This window comes from Denticeps clupeoides, chromosome 18, assembly GCF_900700375.1.
Source record: "Denticeps clupeoides chromosome 18, fDenClu1.1, whole genome shotgun sequence".
In the NCBI taxonomy this organism is placed as follows: Eukaryota; Metazoa; Chordata; class Actinopteri; order Clupeiformes; family Denticipitidae; genus Denticeps; species Denticeps clupeoides.
In genome coordinates, this window is record NC_041724.1 from 8,612,195 (window position 1) to 8,627,651 (window position 15,457).

The 15,457-nt window shown below is 45.4% G+C and overlaps 1 protein-coding gene across 1 annotated transcript in view; it reads left to right on the forward strand.

Moving 5' to 3' along the window:
- Positions 1-15,457, forward strand: part of fat2 (FAT atypical cadherin 2) — a 41,104-nt gene that overhangs the window by 15,110 nt on the left and 10,537 nt on the right. The window contains 9 exon segments of the mRNA XM_028959749.1: positions 273-4,325; positions 4,682-4,878; positions 5,105-5,258; positions 5,792-6,025; positions 7,016-7,402; positions 12,174-12,385; positions 12,656-12,793; positions 13,945-14,088; positions 15,147-15,344. Coding sequence (XP_028815582.1) covers positions 273-4,325; positions 4,682-4,878; positions 5,105-5,258; positions 5,792-6,025; positions 7,016-7,402; positions 12,174-12,385; positions 12,656-12,793; positions 13,945-14,088; positions 15,147-15,344 — 5,717 coding nt within the window.

The following is a 15,457-nucleotide window of genomic DNA, read 5'->3' on the forward strand; positions in this document are numbered from 1 at the left end:
TATAGTAAGCGTCGTGTGGTGCAGAAAGCTCTTGTTCATAATGCTAGTAAGTGCACCCATTGCTCTTTTATTCCTGCACTGACTGAACCAAACAGGACTGTTTATCTCCCACTGAACAAGCTGCTTCATGTGTGCTCTCTGCCCTCAACAATGTAATTAAGACACGAAGGATAAATCAAAGGTGGTTTATAATGATGGACGTAATACCAACACTGAAGAATAATAGTAATCGTTCTTATTCTTATTTTTTTTGGTTTTCACTGTTTCATCAGGAAATCCAGATGGAGCCTTTCACATTGACCAGCAGACAGGAATCATAAATGTTGCAAAGCCTTTATTTGGTTTGCCTCAGGATCAGTATTATCTCACCGTGAAAGCGACTGATCAGGGATTCCCTCAACGGAGCGACCTCTGCCCTGTCAACATCCACATCAAGCTGTCTGACCAGACGCCACCCAGGTTCCTCTCCAACGACTACATCACTGAAATCAGTGAGTCCTGCCCTGTGGCCACTCCAGTGATCTCAGTGTCTGCACACAGCTCGTCGGTGCTACAGTACAGAATCGCAAAGGGCGACCCTAATGGGGCTTTCCACATCAACCCGTACATGGGACTGGTCTCGGTGCAAAAGACCCTGAATTTTGAAGAGCAAACCTCTTACCATCTCATAGTGCAAGCCACCAACACAGCAGGAGTCTCGTCAGAGACAACAGTTTACATATACATCACAGATGAAAATGACAACCCTCCAATGTTCCTTAATAGCAATTACTATGGCCAAATCAGTGAAGCTGCTCACATTAACAGTATGGTTATGGGTGAGAACAACACACCTCTGGTGATTAAGGCCACGGATGCAGATCAAGACTCCAACAGCCTGCTTGTTTTCCAGATCCTGGAACCCGAAGCACAGAAAATATTTAAAATTGACCCAAACATGGGAACGATCTCGTTAATATCAACTGCTGACTTTGAATCCATCAATGAATACCACATGACCATTCAGGTCAGGGACTCGGGGGAACCCTCTTTAATGGCTGAAAAGCCAGCCAAAGTTACCATTCGTGTATTGGACTTTAACGACTGCCAACCAAAATTCACAGCCCCCACTTATGAGACCACACTAATCAATCCACTTTTCAAACATATGAACGTCATTCAGGTGACAGCACATGATGTAGATTCGAATGTTACATACAGCATGCTTGAGGGAAATGTAAAACACGCCTTTGCAATCCACCCCTACACCGGAATCATCACTGTAAATAATGTCTCTGGGCTCCAACCAAGCCATGAGATCAGGGTCACCGCTTCTGATGGCTTGTACAAAGACACAGCTATCGTGAAAATCAACATAACTAACATGACCAAATCCAGCCTGAAGTTTGAAGAAAGGCTTTACGCAGCGACTGTGATGGAAAATGCGACGACCGTTAAGACCCTTGCGGTCCTGAGAGCAGTTGGCAGCTCCCTCAGTGAGCCCCTAATTTATTCGCTACTCAATCCAGGGGACAAATTCTCAATCGTCCACACTTCGGGCGTTCTGCAAACCACTGGCGTTCCCTTTGACAGAGAGAAACAGGCAGAGTATGATGTGGTCGCTGAAGTAAGAGACACCAGGAACCCACCACGCAGGGCCATCACCCATGTCAAAGTGTACATAGACGACATCAACGACAATGCACCCGTGTTTTCCAACCTACCTCATTCCCTTGTGATCTCTGAAGAAAGTGAACCGGGCGACGTGCTTTATCAAGTGATGGCAACTGATGCCGATGTTGGGGAGAACGGGTCCATCATTTTCCTGCTTGAAGATGACTTTGATCTCTTCCGGATTGACCCTTACCTTGGTGATGTGTCTCTTCAGCGACCCTTGGATTTTGAGTCATTGAACAAGTATGTACTTACTGTACTGGTCACAGACGAAGGGGAGCCCAGCTTCTCAGCAGCGGCGGACCTCTACGTTCAAGTGCGAAATCGCTCTAACCCTATATTTCAGAGTCTGTACTACCCACTGAAGTTGCCTGAAAACATTTCTCTCTTCACCACTATCTTGCATGTGCAGGCACGAAACCCAGAGGGATACCACATTATCTACAATCTTGAGGAGGAAAATGCCTCAAAGAACTTCCACATCGATTTCAAAACTGGTGCTCTCAGCGTCACTGATTTCTTGGACTATGAGTCTCAGAAGAAGCACATACTGACTGTGCGGGCCACAGATTCAGTGACCGGCACTTTTACTGATGCCACAGTGGAGATTGAGGTCGAGGATGTGAATGATAATGCCCCTGTGTTTCAAAAACATATGTACACAGCAGAGGTATTGGAAGGTTTGCCAGCGGGAACGTCAGTATTACAGATTACAGCCATTGACAGAGACTCGGGGAGGAATAAAAATGTCACATACCAAATATCTGGCTCAGGAAAGGACGAGACCCATTTTTTTGAGATTGACCCATTTAGTGGCCTGCTGAGAACATCCCAGGAGCTTGACTTTGAGAGTACTCAGCAGTTCTACCTGAAAGTCAAAGCAACAGATAATGGCACACCACCTTTGAGCAGTGAGTCCTACATCATAATAAATGTCACCGATGTCAATGACAATCCACCAGACTTCATCGAGCACCAATATAGGGGCTCTCTTGATGAAACGGCCACTTGCGGTCACATAGTCATAAAAATTCAAGCCTCAGATCCAGACAGTACTGACATCAACAATCTGCAATACAAGATAATCTCTGGGAATGATGACAGATACTTTTCAATTAATGAGACATCAGGTATTATCTCTTTCTCTAATGTTTGCAAGAAAAAAATAGATCCTTTCTACAACCTAACAGTAGCTGTTTCTGATGGTGTATTTCAAAAGACAGCGCCAGTTAACATAGACATGATAAACAGCAACAAGCACAGTCCCTATTTCAGCCAAAACATCTATGAGGCCGAGCTTGCCGAAAATGCAGAGGCTGGAACCCGCGTAATACGACTGGCAGCCATTGATCCCGATGATGGACCTTATGGCAGCGTGGACTATACCATTATTAACAAGCTCGCAGATGAAAAGTTTTCCATTGACCAAGAAGGACAAATTGTGACAACTCAGCCATTAGACAGAGAAAATTCTTCACAGCGAGTGATTGCCATTAAAGTCATGGCCAAAGATGGAGGTGGGAGAGTGGCGTTTTGCACAGTGAAGATAATCCTAACTGATGAGAATGACAATGCCCCTCAGTTCCAGGCTTCAGAGTACCAGGTCTCCATTCAGTCTACGATCAATAGAGGCGCGCCTGTCATTCAAATTATGGCGTATGATGCTGATGACGGCAAGAATGCAGATGTCACCTACACTGTGGATGAAGCAGAAGAGGTGACAGAAGATGTCATCGAGATTAATCCATTCACAGGACTGGTTAGTGTCAAAGAAAGTTTGGTAGGGATGGAGGACAAGATATTCCACTTTAAAGTCAAAGCTCGAGATGGAGGCATCCCAAGTCACAACTCTACTGTCCCTGTGCAGGTAAAAGTTGTCCCACCAGAGGTACCCCTTCCACAGTTTACTGAGCCACTGTACACTTTCACAGCTATTGAGGATATCCCTATGGGTTCAGAGATTGGATCTGTTCGAGCCGATGCTGACATGCCGCTCATTTACAGTTTGGTAGAAGGAAATACCATTGAGAGCAACAGCGATCAGGTGTTTTCAGTAGACAAGGAAACTGGCACCCTGGTCGTGCAGAAAAAAATTGACCATGAGAAAACAAAGTGGTATCAAATCGATGTCATCGCACAAGGCAATCATAATGGCACAGATGTAGCTTCCCTGGTGTCTGTGAGCATCCAGGTTCAGGACGTGAATGATAATGAACCGACGTTTGAGGCTGATCCATACCAGACCTTCCTGGCTGAGAACTTGCCTGCTGGGACCACAGTCATTCAAGTCACAGCTAATGATCCTGATATGGGCAACAACGGGCGGGTTACTTACCGGATAGAGCCAGAGATAGATGATGTCAGTGAGATGTTCACCATTGATGGCGAGAGTGGTTGGATCACCACCTTGAAAGAAACAGATTGTGAGACCACTCAGCTCTATAGGTTTCATGTGGTGGCCACAGATCACGGGGGGAACGTCAAGCTGTCGTCATCCGCTCTGGTCGAAGTGATGATCACAGATGAGAACGACAACCCACCACAGTTCAAAGAGGACGTCTACCAGGGGTCCATCATGGAGAACAGTGGCCCGGGTGAGGTCATTGCCACGATGGCAACCAGTGACATGGATGTGACAGCAGAAAACCGTCAGCTTATGTGCTACATAACAGGTGAGTATAAATACATTTGTATGCATTTTGGTGAGAAATGAAACAATTTCAAGAACCTGTGAAATTACACCATATTATTTTTGGTTCTTGATGTTATTTTTTTATTGCCACTGTCCCCTTTGGCTTGCTCACCATTGGCTTTGACAATTGTTGTCATTGATTTGAAAAAAGCACTTTAAAAATATATCAATTGGTTCGACATGAGGCTGATTATATACAATAATGAAAAATGTTTTTAACATTGAACATTAACTTCATCAAATAATTCATTACTAACTGTCTAAAATCAAACGTTAAATTTTTTTTTGCTTATATTGTATTATACTTAACAATTTTCCTAATATTGATATTTCAAGATGGAGACCCACTGGGCCAGTTCACCGTGGTGCCAGCAGGAGATGAGTGGAGGGTGGTTGTGACCGGCTTGCTCGACAGAGAGCTCAAAGAGAAACACAGCCTGAAGGTAACCGTGACTGACGGGAAGTTTCAGGACACGGCCACCGTGGAGGTTCATGTGCTGGATGTCAACGACAACAGCCCTTTGTGTGAACAGGTGAGTTATGGTTATGGATTCTGCTCCAGGGCCACGCCTCGTGCTAGTCAGGCCTCAAGCTTTCATTAAACAAAATGCTTTCATTAAACAAATCCAAGCAGATTTACCTGTCTGATCGAAAGCCTGGGAAGGAAAATGTTTCAGGAACTACGCAATCCTGTGTTATATGAAAGCATAGAAATCACACCAGAAAGCCAATGTACTTAATAAATATTTGCATTTTCAGTTGCTGTACACTGAGGCTGTTATGGAGAACTCACAGTCGGGCTTATTCATACTGAAGGTGTCTGCGTCCGACCCCGACATCGGCACCAACGGGCAACTGTCTTTCACTCTCCACGGCCTAAATTCAGACAAGTTCCACCTCAATCCTAAATCAGGTAAATACACTTAGCAAAAAGCAGCCGTGGTTAACAGTAAAGCCTTTAGGTTATGTTAGTTCTGTTAGGTTATGTTTGCATAGATCAGAATGACCATTCCTCAGGTTCACTAGACCATTCAAGCTGCTTTTTTCTGCATCCAACACATCAGCTTTAAACAGACTGTTCAGTTCCCTTTGACAGAGAGGAACCACCTGCCTAATGTATCACATCCGTTATCAGGGACCATTGTAATGAAAAAATTCAATAGAGTTCACTTCACCTGTTTTTTTTTTTTTTAACGCTGCAGCTAATTTGTTATTTCAGTTGAATTGGCAAAAACCACTAAGCCACAGAAAGGAAGCTGGTGTAAACCCTCTCCACCGGCACTCTGGAATGTTATCCGTTTAGAAAAAAAATGTTCCCATGCTTCATATCTGAACATCTGACCAAAATTCGGTATCTTGTCAACGATCAGTCGGCGATAGGTGAGATTCATTACAACGTAGAAAAAAAGTGACAAAGTGACAACGGTGCTTTTTTTTTCCAAACAGGAGAGCTGTTCACCCTCGCCCTTTTGGACAGGGAGCAGGAGTCCGAGTACGACCTGGTGGTGAAAGCCACCGATGGAGGCGGACGCTCCTGCCAGGCCGACGTCATGCTGATGATCCAAGACATGAACGACAGCCCACCGCGCTTCTCCACAGACCATTACGAAGTCTCCGTTTTTGACAACACCACAGTCAGGACCCCCATCGCTGTTTTCTTCGCCAGAGACCCAGACACAGGTGTGCACAGCAACGACCTCCATGGAAGCATTAGTCACCCCGCTCTGATATTTATACGCACTAAAGCATGCCCGAAGCCTGCCCTGTCATCAGCATTGCGGCTTGTGTGAGCGCAGCGTTGACTAAATTACAATGTTTCACTGCACAGACATGGCACACATGTCGCAACGGATCCTCAAAGATCCGCGGTCATTCAGAGCCAGTGATACTTTACAGGCGCGTTAAATGAAAAGCACCACTGCGAGGCACTTGCATGAGACCTGGTGGGTGTGCAGTGTTTGTTCTGGGATCGACTGGCTCATACAAATGCTTGGCGAGGGAGGGACCCGCCGCTCCTGGAGTTGTGTGGGAACATGCCTTCCACATCGTCGTACAGGCTTCACTCTTTTGCCATTTAGTCCCAGTGACTTCTTTTTTCTTCTGATGATTCTGCCACAAACCACAAAACATGCCAACAAAAACCAGACTTTCGGATTAGAGCGCTTTCGTAATTCATGTTGGCGCACGCTCCAGCTACTGTGGGTGACACGAATAATTAAAGAATCAACAATTCCAGTTGTTGACCAGAACTGTGCATCACATAAAATAAAAAAAATTGGCCAACACACTCAGCTATGAACCAGGAGACCTGTCCATGTAAAGACTGATTGTAAGTAGCTCCATATAAGGCGTTCTGATAAATGACATAAATGTAAATCTTTAGGATTTTCATGCAGCACTGCTCGACTGGTACCACCATCTCTCGAGCTAGTAGGAAAGTATTCATGTAAATTCTTCTCTGTCTGGGCTCCTGCGTGGTGGAATGAACTTCCAGTAGATGGTCAAAGAGCAAAAGTCTTAAAAATGCAAGCTAAAAACCTTCCTGTTTATAAATTATTTAGACTAAAAAATAATTACAAATAATAAATCACTCAATAATTTCCATAACGGCTCTAACAGTCGCTGTGGATAATGCTGTAAATGTAAATGTCAAATCTCCTCTATTCTCAGGTATTAACTCGGAAGTGAGATATTCTCTGCAAGGTCCAGACAGCAGTTACTTCTCCCTGGATGAGATCTCGGGGATTCTGCGCCTAGAGAGACCCCTGATGGACGCCCAGTCAACGTTCGAGTTGAAGGTGAAGGCCACCGATCGTGGGCTGCCCCGACACCTGCACTCCATCGCCACGGTGACCGTTAACGTGGTGGACCTCAGCGACTACCAGCCCATCTTCCTGAGCCCGGAGTACACCGCCGCAATCCCAGAATCCACTCCGGTGGGGACAGAGGTGCTGAGCGTATCTGCTCTGGCCAGAGATGAAACAAGCAAGGAGCCGGTTTTATACACCATTATCTCCGGGAACGAAGACAGAAAATTCCAGATTGACACACAGACGGGTACGTCTGCTGATCACTATCTTGTTTATGTTCTGTTCACTCCGAGGGTCTGTTTAGGTTACACAGGTAATCCAAGAATGTGTGCCGCTTCGGTGAGATATAGGATGATGCAAGAGATACGACACGCTATGGGAAAATATAATTACATTACATTTATTTGGCAAATACTTTCACCCAACGGATCAGCACTCGAGTGTCAATTCTGTGCAATAAGGGGTGAGGTAGGGGTGTATAAATTAATCGTGTAATCGATGCAATGGAGACGTGGACGATATTGGATTACATCAAAATGACGTTGCTTGGTGATTTTCTGGCTAAAAAAACAGGACTGGTTGGGACTGTGGCTGCCTCGATATCAAGGCATTGATAATCGCAATCGAATCGAATTGTGAGACCAGTGAAGGTTCACACCTCTAGTGTGAGGCCGGGCTAACAGGAAAGAGCAACTAAATTATGGCAGAAATGGTGCCTACTGTCTTTGAGTGAAGAGCAAACAACTGGAAGTGTCACACGGTCAAACTGGGCTACCACTGAAGTTCCCTCAAAATGTGACATTGTTAGTGCATGAGTTGTGTTTACTTGTTTATTTGTATTTTTTTCATCTATGACGTGTTCGATTTATAACACGTCTCCCGCCTCTGCCAACTGTGGAAAAGATTTTTTTTTCCCCTTGGTGTGTAGCAGCAGCAGCAGCTACTCAAGTTGTAACTCATGCTGTTTTTTTGAGCAGCTCTTTAAAAAATGCCGAACGTAACCATTTCGTTTTAACAAAACATCGGAAGCAGAAAACTTTAAGTGATCCCGGAGGAAATGGCACACAGTACAGGCCAAACGTTTGGACACACTTTCTCATTCAACGTGTTTTCTTTCACTCTGCAGTCCAGCTCACCCCAAACCATCTGGATTGGGTTCAGGTCCGGTGACTGTGGAGGTCAGGTCTCCACTTTTTGTTAAGTACATAACTCCACATGTGTTCATTCATAGTTTTGATGCATTCAGTGAGAATCTACCAATGTAAATGGTCATGAAGATAAAGAAAACACATTGAATGAGAAGGTGTGTCCAAACTTTTGGCCTGTACTGTACGTGACGACTGCCATAACAGAGAGACACAAGAGCGATATGAAATAATATAAAATATAAAAAACAGAGCGTGGGAAGAGTCTGACGGTACGGCAAGTGTAAAGTGGCATGACGACTGTCTCCTGAGGTGAGCAGCAAGCTTCGTGGTCTGACTGCGGCCTGTTCTGGCACGTCTCTGAGCCCTGCCGCCGCGGCTCCTGTACAAGGTTTTGGCTTTCCGCAGCGTGCCGCGCCCTTTCCCCTCCGCTCCCGTCCCTTTTATTGCACGTCCCCAGGGCCACTGTCCGGCCGGGGCCACACGGCGGTCCCAGCCAATCTATTTATTACCTGTCAAACCGTTTACGATTACGTGCGCCTTCAGCCGCCAGACACTGGCTGTAGAAAAAAAGAAAATCAATCGGGTAATTCTGAGGCACTTTTCACAGACTTGGTTAAACCCCCGCGTGGAAAAATGTGCTGCGTCTGTCCAGCAGCGCCGCCGGTATTATCTCCGGGAACACAGTGGACTTGAAACGACTGTCTTCTCCTCCTCTTGTGTACGGCTGTGACTCAGTCGCTAAATTCGTTTGTGAACTGCGTTTTCTCGACTCAAACAGGAGAAAGGTGTGAAGATGATAAAAAATAATAATAAATAAAAATCTCAGAAGTTGAAAGCGCTTAAAGTTTGTCGCTCCTCTGTTCCAGTCCAGGCTGCGGAGAGGATTTCAGACCTTTTACTCCAGCAGGTGTCATAGTTTTACTTGTATGTTATTAAAATCTTTCATATTCATATGAGCAGAACAAGGCTAGGCCACGTACAGTACAGGCCAGAAGTTTGGACCCACCTTCTCATTTAATGTGTTTTCTTTATTTTCATGACCATTTACGTTGGTAGATTCTCACTGAAGGCATCAAAACTATGAATGAGCACATGTGGAGTTATGTACTTAACAAAAAAAGGTGAAATAACTGGAAACATGTTTTATATTCTAGTTTCTTTGCTCTGTTTACTGCTTTGCACACTCTTGGCATTCTCTCGATGAGCTTCAAGAGGTCGTCACCTGAAATGGTTCTCCAACAGTCTTGAAGGACTTCCCAGAGGTGTTTAGCACTTGTTGGTCCAGCTCACCCCAAACCATCTGGATTGGGTTCAGGTCCGGTGACTGTGGAGGTCCGGTCTCCACTTTTTGTTAAGTACATAACTCCACATGTGTTCATTCATAGTTTTGATGAGAAGGTGTGTCCAAACTTTTGACCTGTACTGTAGATGTAGAAATTGAATGCAGACAGGCCTACATTTTTGTTTTCATCATTTACAGGAACAAAGTACCAAGTAAATAAATAAGTGAATGGACGTGATGTTCTTAGTAAAGCCCCCTCTGGCAGCTATCAAAGCTGGTAAACACTTTCTGTATCCGGCTAAGAGTCTTTCACTTTCTTTCTTGCACGTTCCTCCTTGTGAAAGGCTCTGTTGAGATTACTCTGCAAATGTACTAAACAAAAGGAACGTGTCATCCCGGCATAAAATGCTCAACCGAAACGATTCTTCTGCGCGCATAACTGTTCGCAGGAACAGACGTTTTAAGTGAGCCCAAGGGTGCACAAACTTTATTGATACTTTATTGATCCTGCCGGGAAATGTAGACGTCCATCAGCTAATTGCTCACATACAAGCACTAAACACAAGGAGTGCACACGGCTTACAACAGCGTCTTCACTAGAGGTCAAATAGTAGAAGATGAGGGTAGAAAAAAAAGCAAGGTACCAACAGAAGACACATACGGAAACATACACAAATGCAAAGTTGAAATGAACATGCGCACCGTGTTGCAAGATGCAGGATACCAACTGCAATGCAGGGTCAAAATGAAGCATATTCAATATTCTAGTAATGGTGGACTCTATTAAAAAGCCAATTTCGTGTAATATGGGCCAGCCTCTTGTTGTTGCTGAGCTTGCTGATGTTCTACAGGTGTTTTCCCACTCGGCACAAGAGTGTCCACAGAACTAACATGCTAATGGGATTCTGGGATAAGTTGTTAAAATGTCCCCATGGACATTTTTGTACTAGGTGAAACACTTATAAAACTTATAAAGTGAAGTGATTGTCACATGTGATACACAGCAGCACAGCACACGGTGCACACAGTGAAATTTGTCCTCAGCATTTAACCCATCACCCTGAGTGAGCAGTGGGCAGCCATGACAGGCACCCGAGGAGCAGTGTGTGGGGACGGTGCTTTGCTCAGTGGCACCTCTGTGGCACCTTGGCGGATCGGGATTCTGATTACAGGGCCACTTCCTTAACCGCTAGGCCACCGCTGCCCCACCGGGTTATGGTTATTCATTTATTATTATTCGTTTTGTTTTTGGAGGAATGTTGTCCGTCGACTTTGTTTCGCACCGTCTTGCCGCTCTCTCTGTGAGAAAGGCGGAGCACACGCAGCGACAGGCAAACCCTCTCCAGTGTCCGTTTGTAAAAGCCCATCATGATACGACTCTCTCAGCCATCCGGCTCCTTTCACTGAGCAGAGCCACGTCTCAAAGTGTGGACCTCAAATGCCAGAGGGCCGCGAGGAAGAGTGTGCTGGGGTCTGATAAGGAGCCTGAGCGGTTTATGCCGTTCCCTCCATCGTGATCTGTCTTAAATGACAGAGGAGAGGCCACTTCCTTGTGTAAAGGGAGAGGGATGGGACTGGGAAGTTATTAGGAATTTCTCAAATCGTTATCTTGATCAGTGACAAAGACATGTATGTCACCAGTTTTCTCCGTTGTCCGTTTCGGAACAGATTTGCATGTCATACAGCCACGGCACTGCAGCTTTATTCTCAACTGAATACGAATTTTCTCAACTTAACAGCCCTGTAAGCAGAAGGTTGCCGGTTCAAATCCCGATCCGCCAAGGTGCCACTGAGGTGCCACTGAGCAAAGCACCGTCCCCACACACTGCTCCCCGGGCGCCTGTCATGGCTGCCCACTGCATTTACATTTACATTTACAGCATTTATCAGACGCCCTTATATAGAGTGACTTACAATCAGTAGTTACAGGGACAGTCCCCCCCTGGAGACACTCAGGGTTAAGTGTCTTGCTCAGGGACACCTGGGTCTTTTGGTTTATAGGCGAGTGCGTTACCCACTAGGCTACTACCACCCGACCACTGCTCACCAAGGGTGATGGTTAAGCGGAAAAACTCATCTGTGGAGTGTTTTTGAGTCACCTGTCCCCTTGTGATTGTGTGTGACGTTTTTTAATCAAAATTAAACAGCAACTAACTTTTGTTAAAATTGTACATCTTTGCAAATGATGGGGTCTGGGAATGTAACATGAATGCTGATAATTTTGTGGCACTCCTTAAACTAAAAAAATATTACGCAGTTTATAATTCAGTGTGTTTACACGAGTGCAAAACTATGGTATGTCATTTGAACAATCAGGTAGTCGATTAATACAATGGTGCCATTGTATTCACCTCCTGTGAAATCCTCCTGTGACGTTTATCATGGTTTCACCTTTAAATTGTCACCAGCCTGTATTCCATACAATGCAGAGCTTATTTCCCCTTCCTAGACTTTTTCAAGGCAGGCTTTCCTCCAAATGCATTTTCACCTAATAGCGTGAAAAAGTGTCAGAGCAGACACGCGGCATTTAAAAAAAATGCATTAATTCCCACTGAGGCCGAAAGCAAGTCTGCTTTCTCGTTCCACAGGAGTCCTGTCAGTGAGCGGCCCTCTGGACTTTGAGCGCTGCCGCGAATACTACCTGTCAGTGGAGGGGGCGCGGGGCAGGTCGCCCCTCAGCGACATCACCATGGTTATTATCAACATCACCGACATCAACGACAACCCGCCGGTCTTCAGCCGCAGAGACTACAGCGCCGAGATTGCGGAGGACATCTCCATCGGGGATGTGGTGATGCAGGTATCCCTGACAGCTCGGCTCACCTGTCACCTCTGACGCCGTCAAATCAGCCATATAGACAAGGCTGGCCTAGTTTCCAGGGCGTTCGCGCCGATCGGTGTGGCAGCAGACAAATGTGAAGGCCGGGGCCGCGCGAGACGTTCATCTCTATGCTAAGTGGCAGAAACATTTGAAATAAAATTAACGCACATGAAGGTCCTGCCTCCTGCTCTCCTGTCTCGTGGTTCAAAGGGCTTATCCGTGTTCTCCGCTTGCTTTTCTCTCGTCAAGGTGACAGCCCTCGACCTTGATGGCCCGTCGAACAGCCTGGTGCACTACTCCATCGCGAGCGGCGACCCGCAGCAGCAGTTCAGGATCGATCCACGCAGCGGGGACATCCGAGTCCGGGCCCAGCTGGATCGGGAGGAGGTGAGGACGCGCCAAGCGAAGGCGCCAGCACACACTCGGCCGGACTCTCATCTTGCCAATCAAACCGGCACTGCACGGATCATATTTATGCGGGATAATATCGGCCCTTTCCAGGATTTTCATGTTAATCTTTTTTTCTGAAGGACAACAGAGCAGCAGGGTGGAAGTCCTCTGTAGCTTATGTCATGTATAGGGCTTTATGGGAAAGCAGCTTTATGTACAGATACTGACAGAAGTCAGCTTTTAACACCCACTATACCACTATACGTTAACAGTGGTCTTATGCAATGGTGTGTGTAAAAATAAAACTTTAAAAAGTTTCTTGGATTGTCACATTTTCAACCACTGTGATCATTTTTTTTAAAAAACGGTCCCTTGAGAATTTCTTTCAGCAAAATCTTAAAAATATGCAATCTTAGAAACAAAGGGAAGAACTGAAGGCCACTTTACCAAAAACATCTGTGTTAAATCATGTGGTACTATTTAATAAATTTTTTCATACATTATTTTCAAGTCAAAAATTGTATCACAAAGAACCATCCTAGATCCTACAATCCTCCACATGTGTTCATTCATAGTTTTGATGCCTTCAGGGAGAATCTACCAATGTAAATGGTCATGAATAAATAAAGAAAACACATTGAATGAGAAGGTGTGTCCAAACTTTTGGCCTGTACTGTACATACAATAGGTATTGAGGATATAGGAATTCCTATATTCCTAATTCCTGCAGGCTGAAGCACCTATCTGGCAACACGGCTTGTGCCGCTTCTTATGCAATAATTTTAATTAATGGTGCCAGTGGACTAGATAAAATTAAACTGTTCAATGTTTAATGCCTCTCTACAAGTTACAGATAGTGGTCACCCACCTCTCTCATCCATTAATGTGCTAGAGATCAATCTCACACAACAAAGCAAATTCCCTCCTTCAGTTCTCTGGAGACCTTCATCACCACTGCAGAGAAGGCTCTCTCCAACCACTTTGCACACTGTATAGATGCTCGCTGTAACCTCTGCATCTTATATGTTAATGTTATGATTATAATTATGTGTGTGGGTATGCAGGGTGGGTTTTCGAGGATTAATGACTGTTAGCTGAGTCTCAGTCTCCCACAGTGTTTATTAGCATCATCCTCCTCGTTTTTCCAGATTCCTCACTACTCTCTGACTGTGCAAGCGGCGGATGAAGGAGACCCCCCACTGTCCACAGCAGCTCAGGTCACCGTGACCGTTTTGGATGCCAACGACAACCCGCCACTGTTTTCCCAGGTCAACTACAGCCTGGTGCTTCAGGTGAGGCTTACAACATCTGGGTGGCACTGCTGCAGAGCGGGCCAATAAGGCGTGAGGAAGACTACAGAACAATTCACATTGCGTCATGTCCGCATGATTTACCTCGATTGATTAGGGACGCCGACTCTGCTGACTTGGTGGTAGTTTTCACACACCATTTACTTCCACCCAAGGTGTGTGCAACTGTGGAGAGCAGAAGTTATTTGGCGGTGGGTCAGCAGCAATTAGGCTCATCGAGTGCGCCTTTTCAATGACGAGCCCCAGATTCCTCAGCTCTAATGGCAGCATCGGGAGGAGACGTGCGCTCGCTGAGGCCACATTGCCAACAGAGTGGCATGCATCCGTCTCCATCTGGTGCAGGCGCTGCATCCTTCTGTCTTTTTATCCACGAAGAGAAAAAGAGTCTTAAATAAAAATCACCCTGACACAAAACCAGACAAATCTCTAGCTGAACAATGGATATATGTGTTAAAAAGTATACATTATTTTGTTGAGCCAGTTTTAATTAATGAGTAGAATATTTTATATAATATTATATTAAAAATCAAAATAGGATGATATGTAACCTAAATGCAAAACTGTGAACAAAGCTGTTGAGTATATTCCCCTCCCGTTTAGAAACTAATAAATAAATAATCGTTTGACAAAGACCGATAATGTGCTATTTTTGGCCATAAAAGCCTTCATTCAATATTTTCCAGTGTTGCAATTTCCCCCGTGGATGTTCCCTTTTAATCAGACATGGCTTGGTTGGCCCCATTCCGACAGATAACAATATCAGAAGTAAATTCCAGCACACTTAGTGCATACAGGGTATAATCACTCATCATTGGCAGTCTGCTTCCACATGATTTGGCCAATTAAACAAAAAAAGAGTGGACTGCTGGTAAATGTCGGGACGAACAGTGGAAGCATAAGCGTACATGCCAAAGCCACTGGTAAATTAAACACCGCCACCCGCCAGTGCCAAATTTTGCCGGCAGGTGGTGGGAGTTTCAAGCCCAGTTCTTGTGTTTTTTTTGTGCGACTCTGACTAAAACTGCACTGTTACCCCCCAGGAAGGAGAGTCTGTGGGCAGCAGCATCCTGCAGCTGGTGGTCACTGACAGGGACACGCCTCAGAATGGCCCCCCATTCTCGTACCACATCGTGTCCGGGAACGAGGACAGGCGCTTCCACGTCGACCAGGGAGGCCTGCTGTCTCTCTCTGCCCCCCTGAAGAAGAGGACCAAGCCTCAGCACCTGCTGAAGATACAGGTGATGTTCTCATCATCGCAAATGGAAGCTTTAGAGTGGTTAGATGGTTTTAGAGCTGCACTGATTCTTCCCTTCTCTTAAAGATACACATGCCAGTACAGTATAAAATTAAA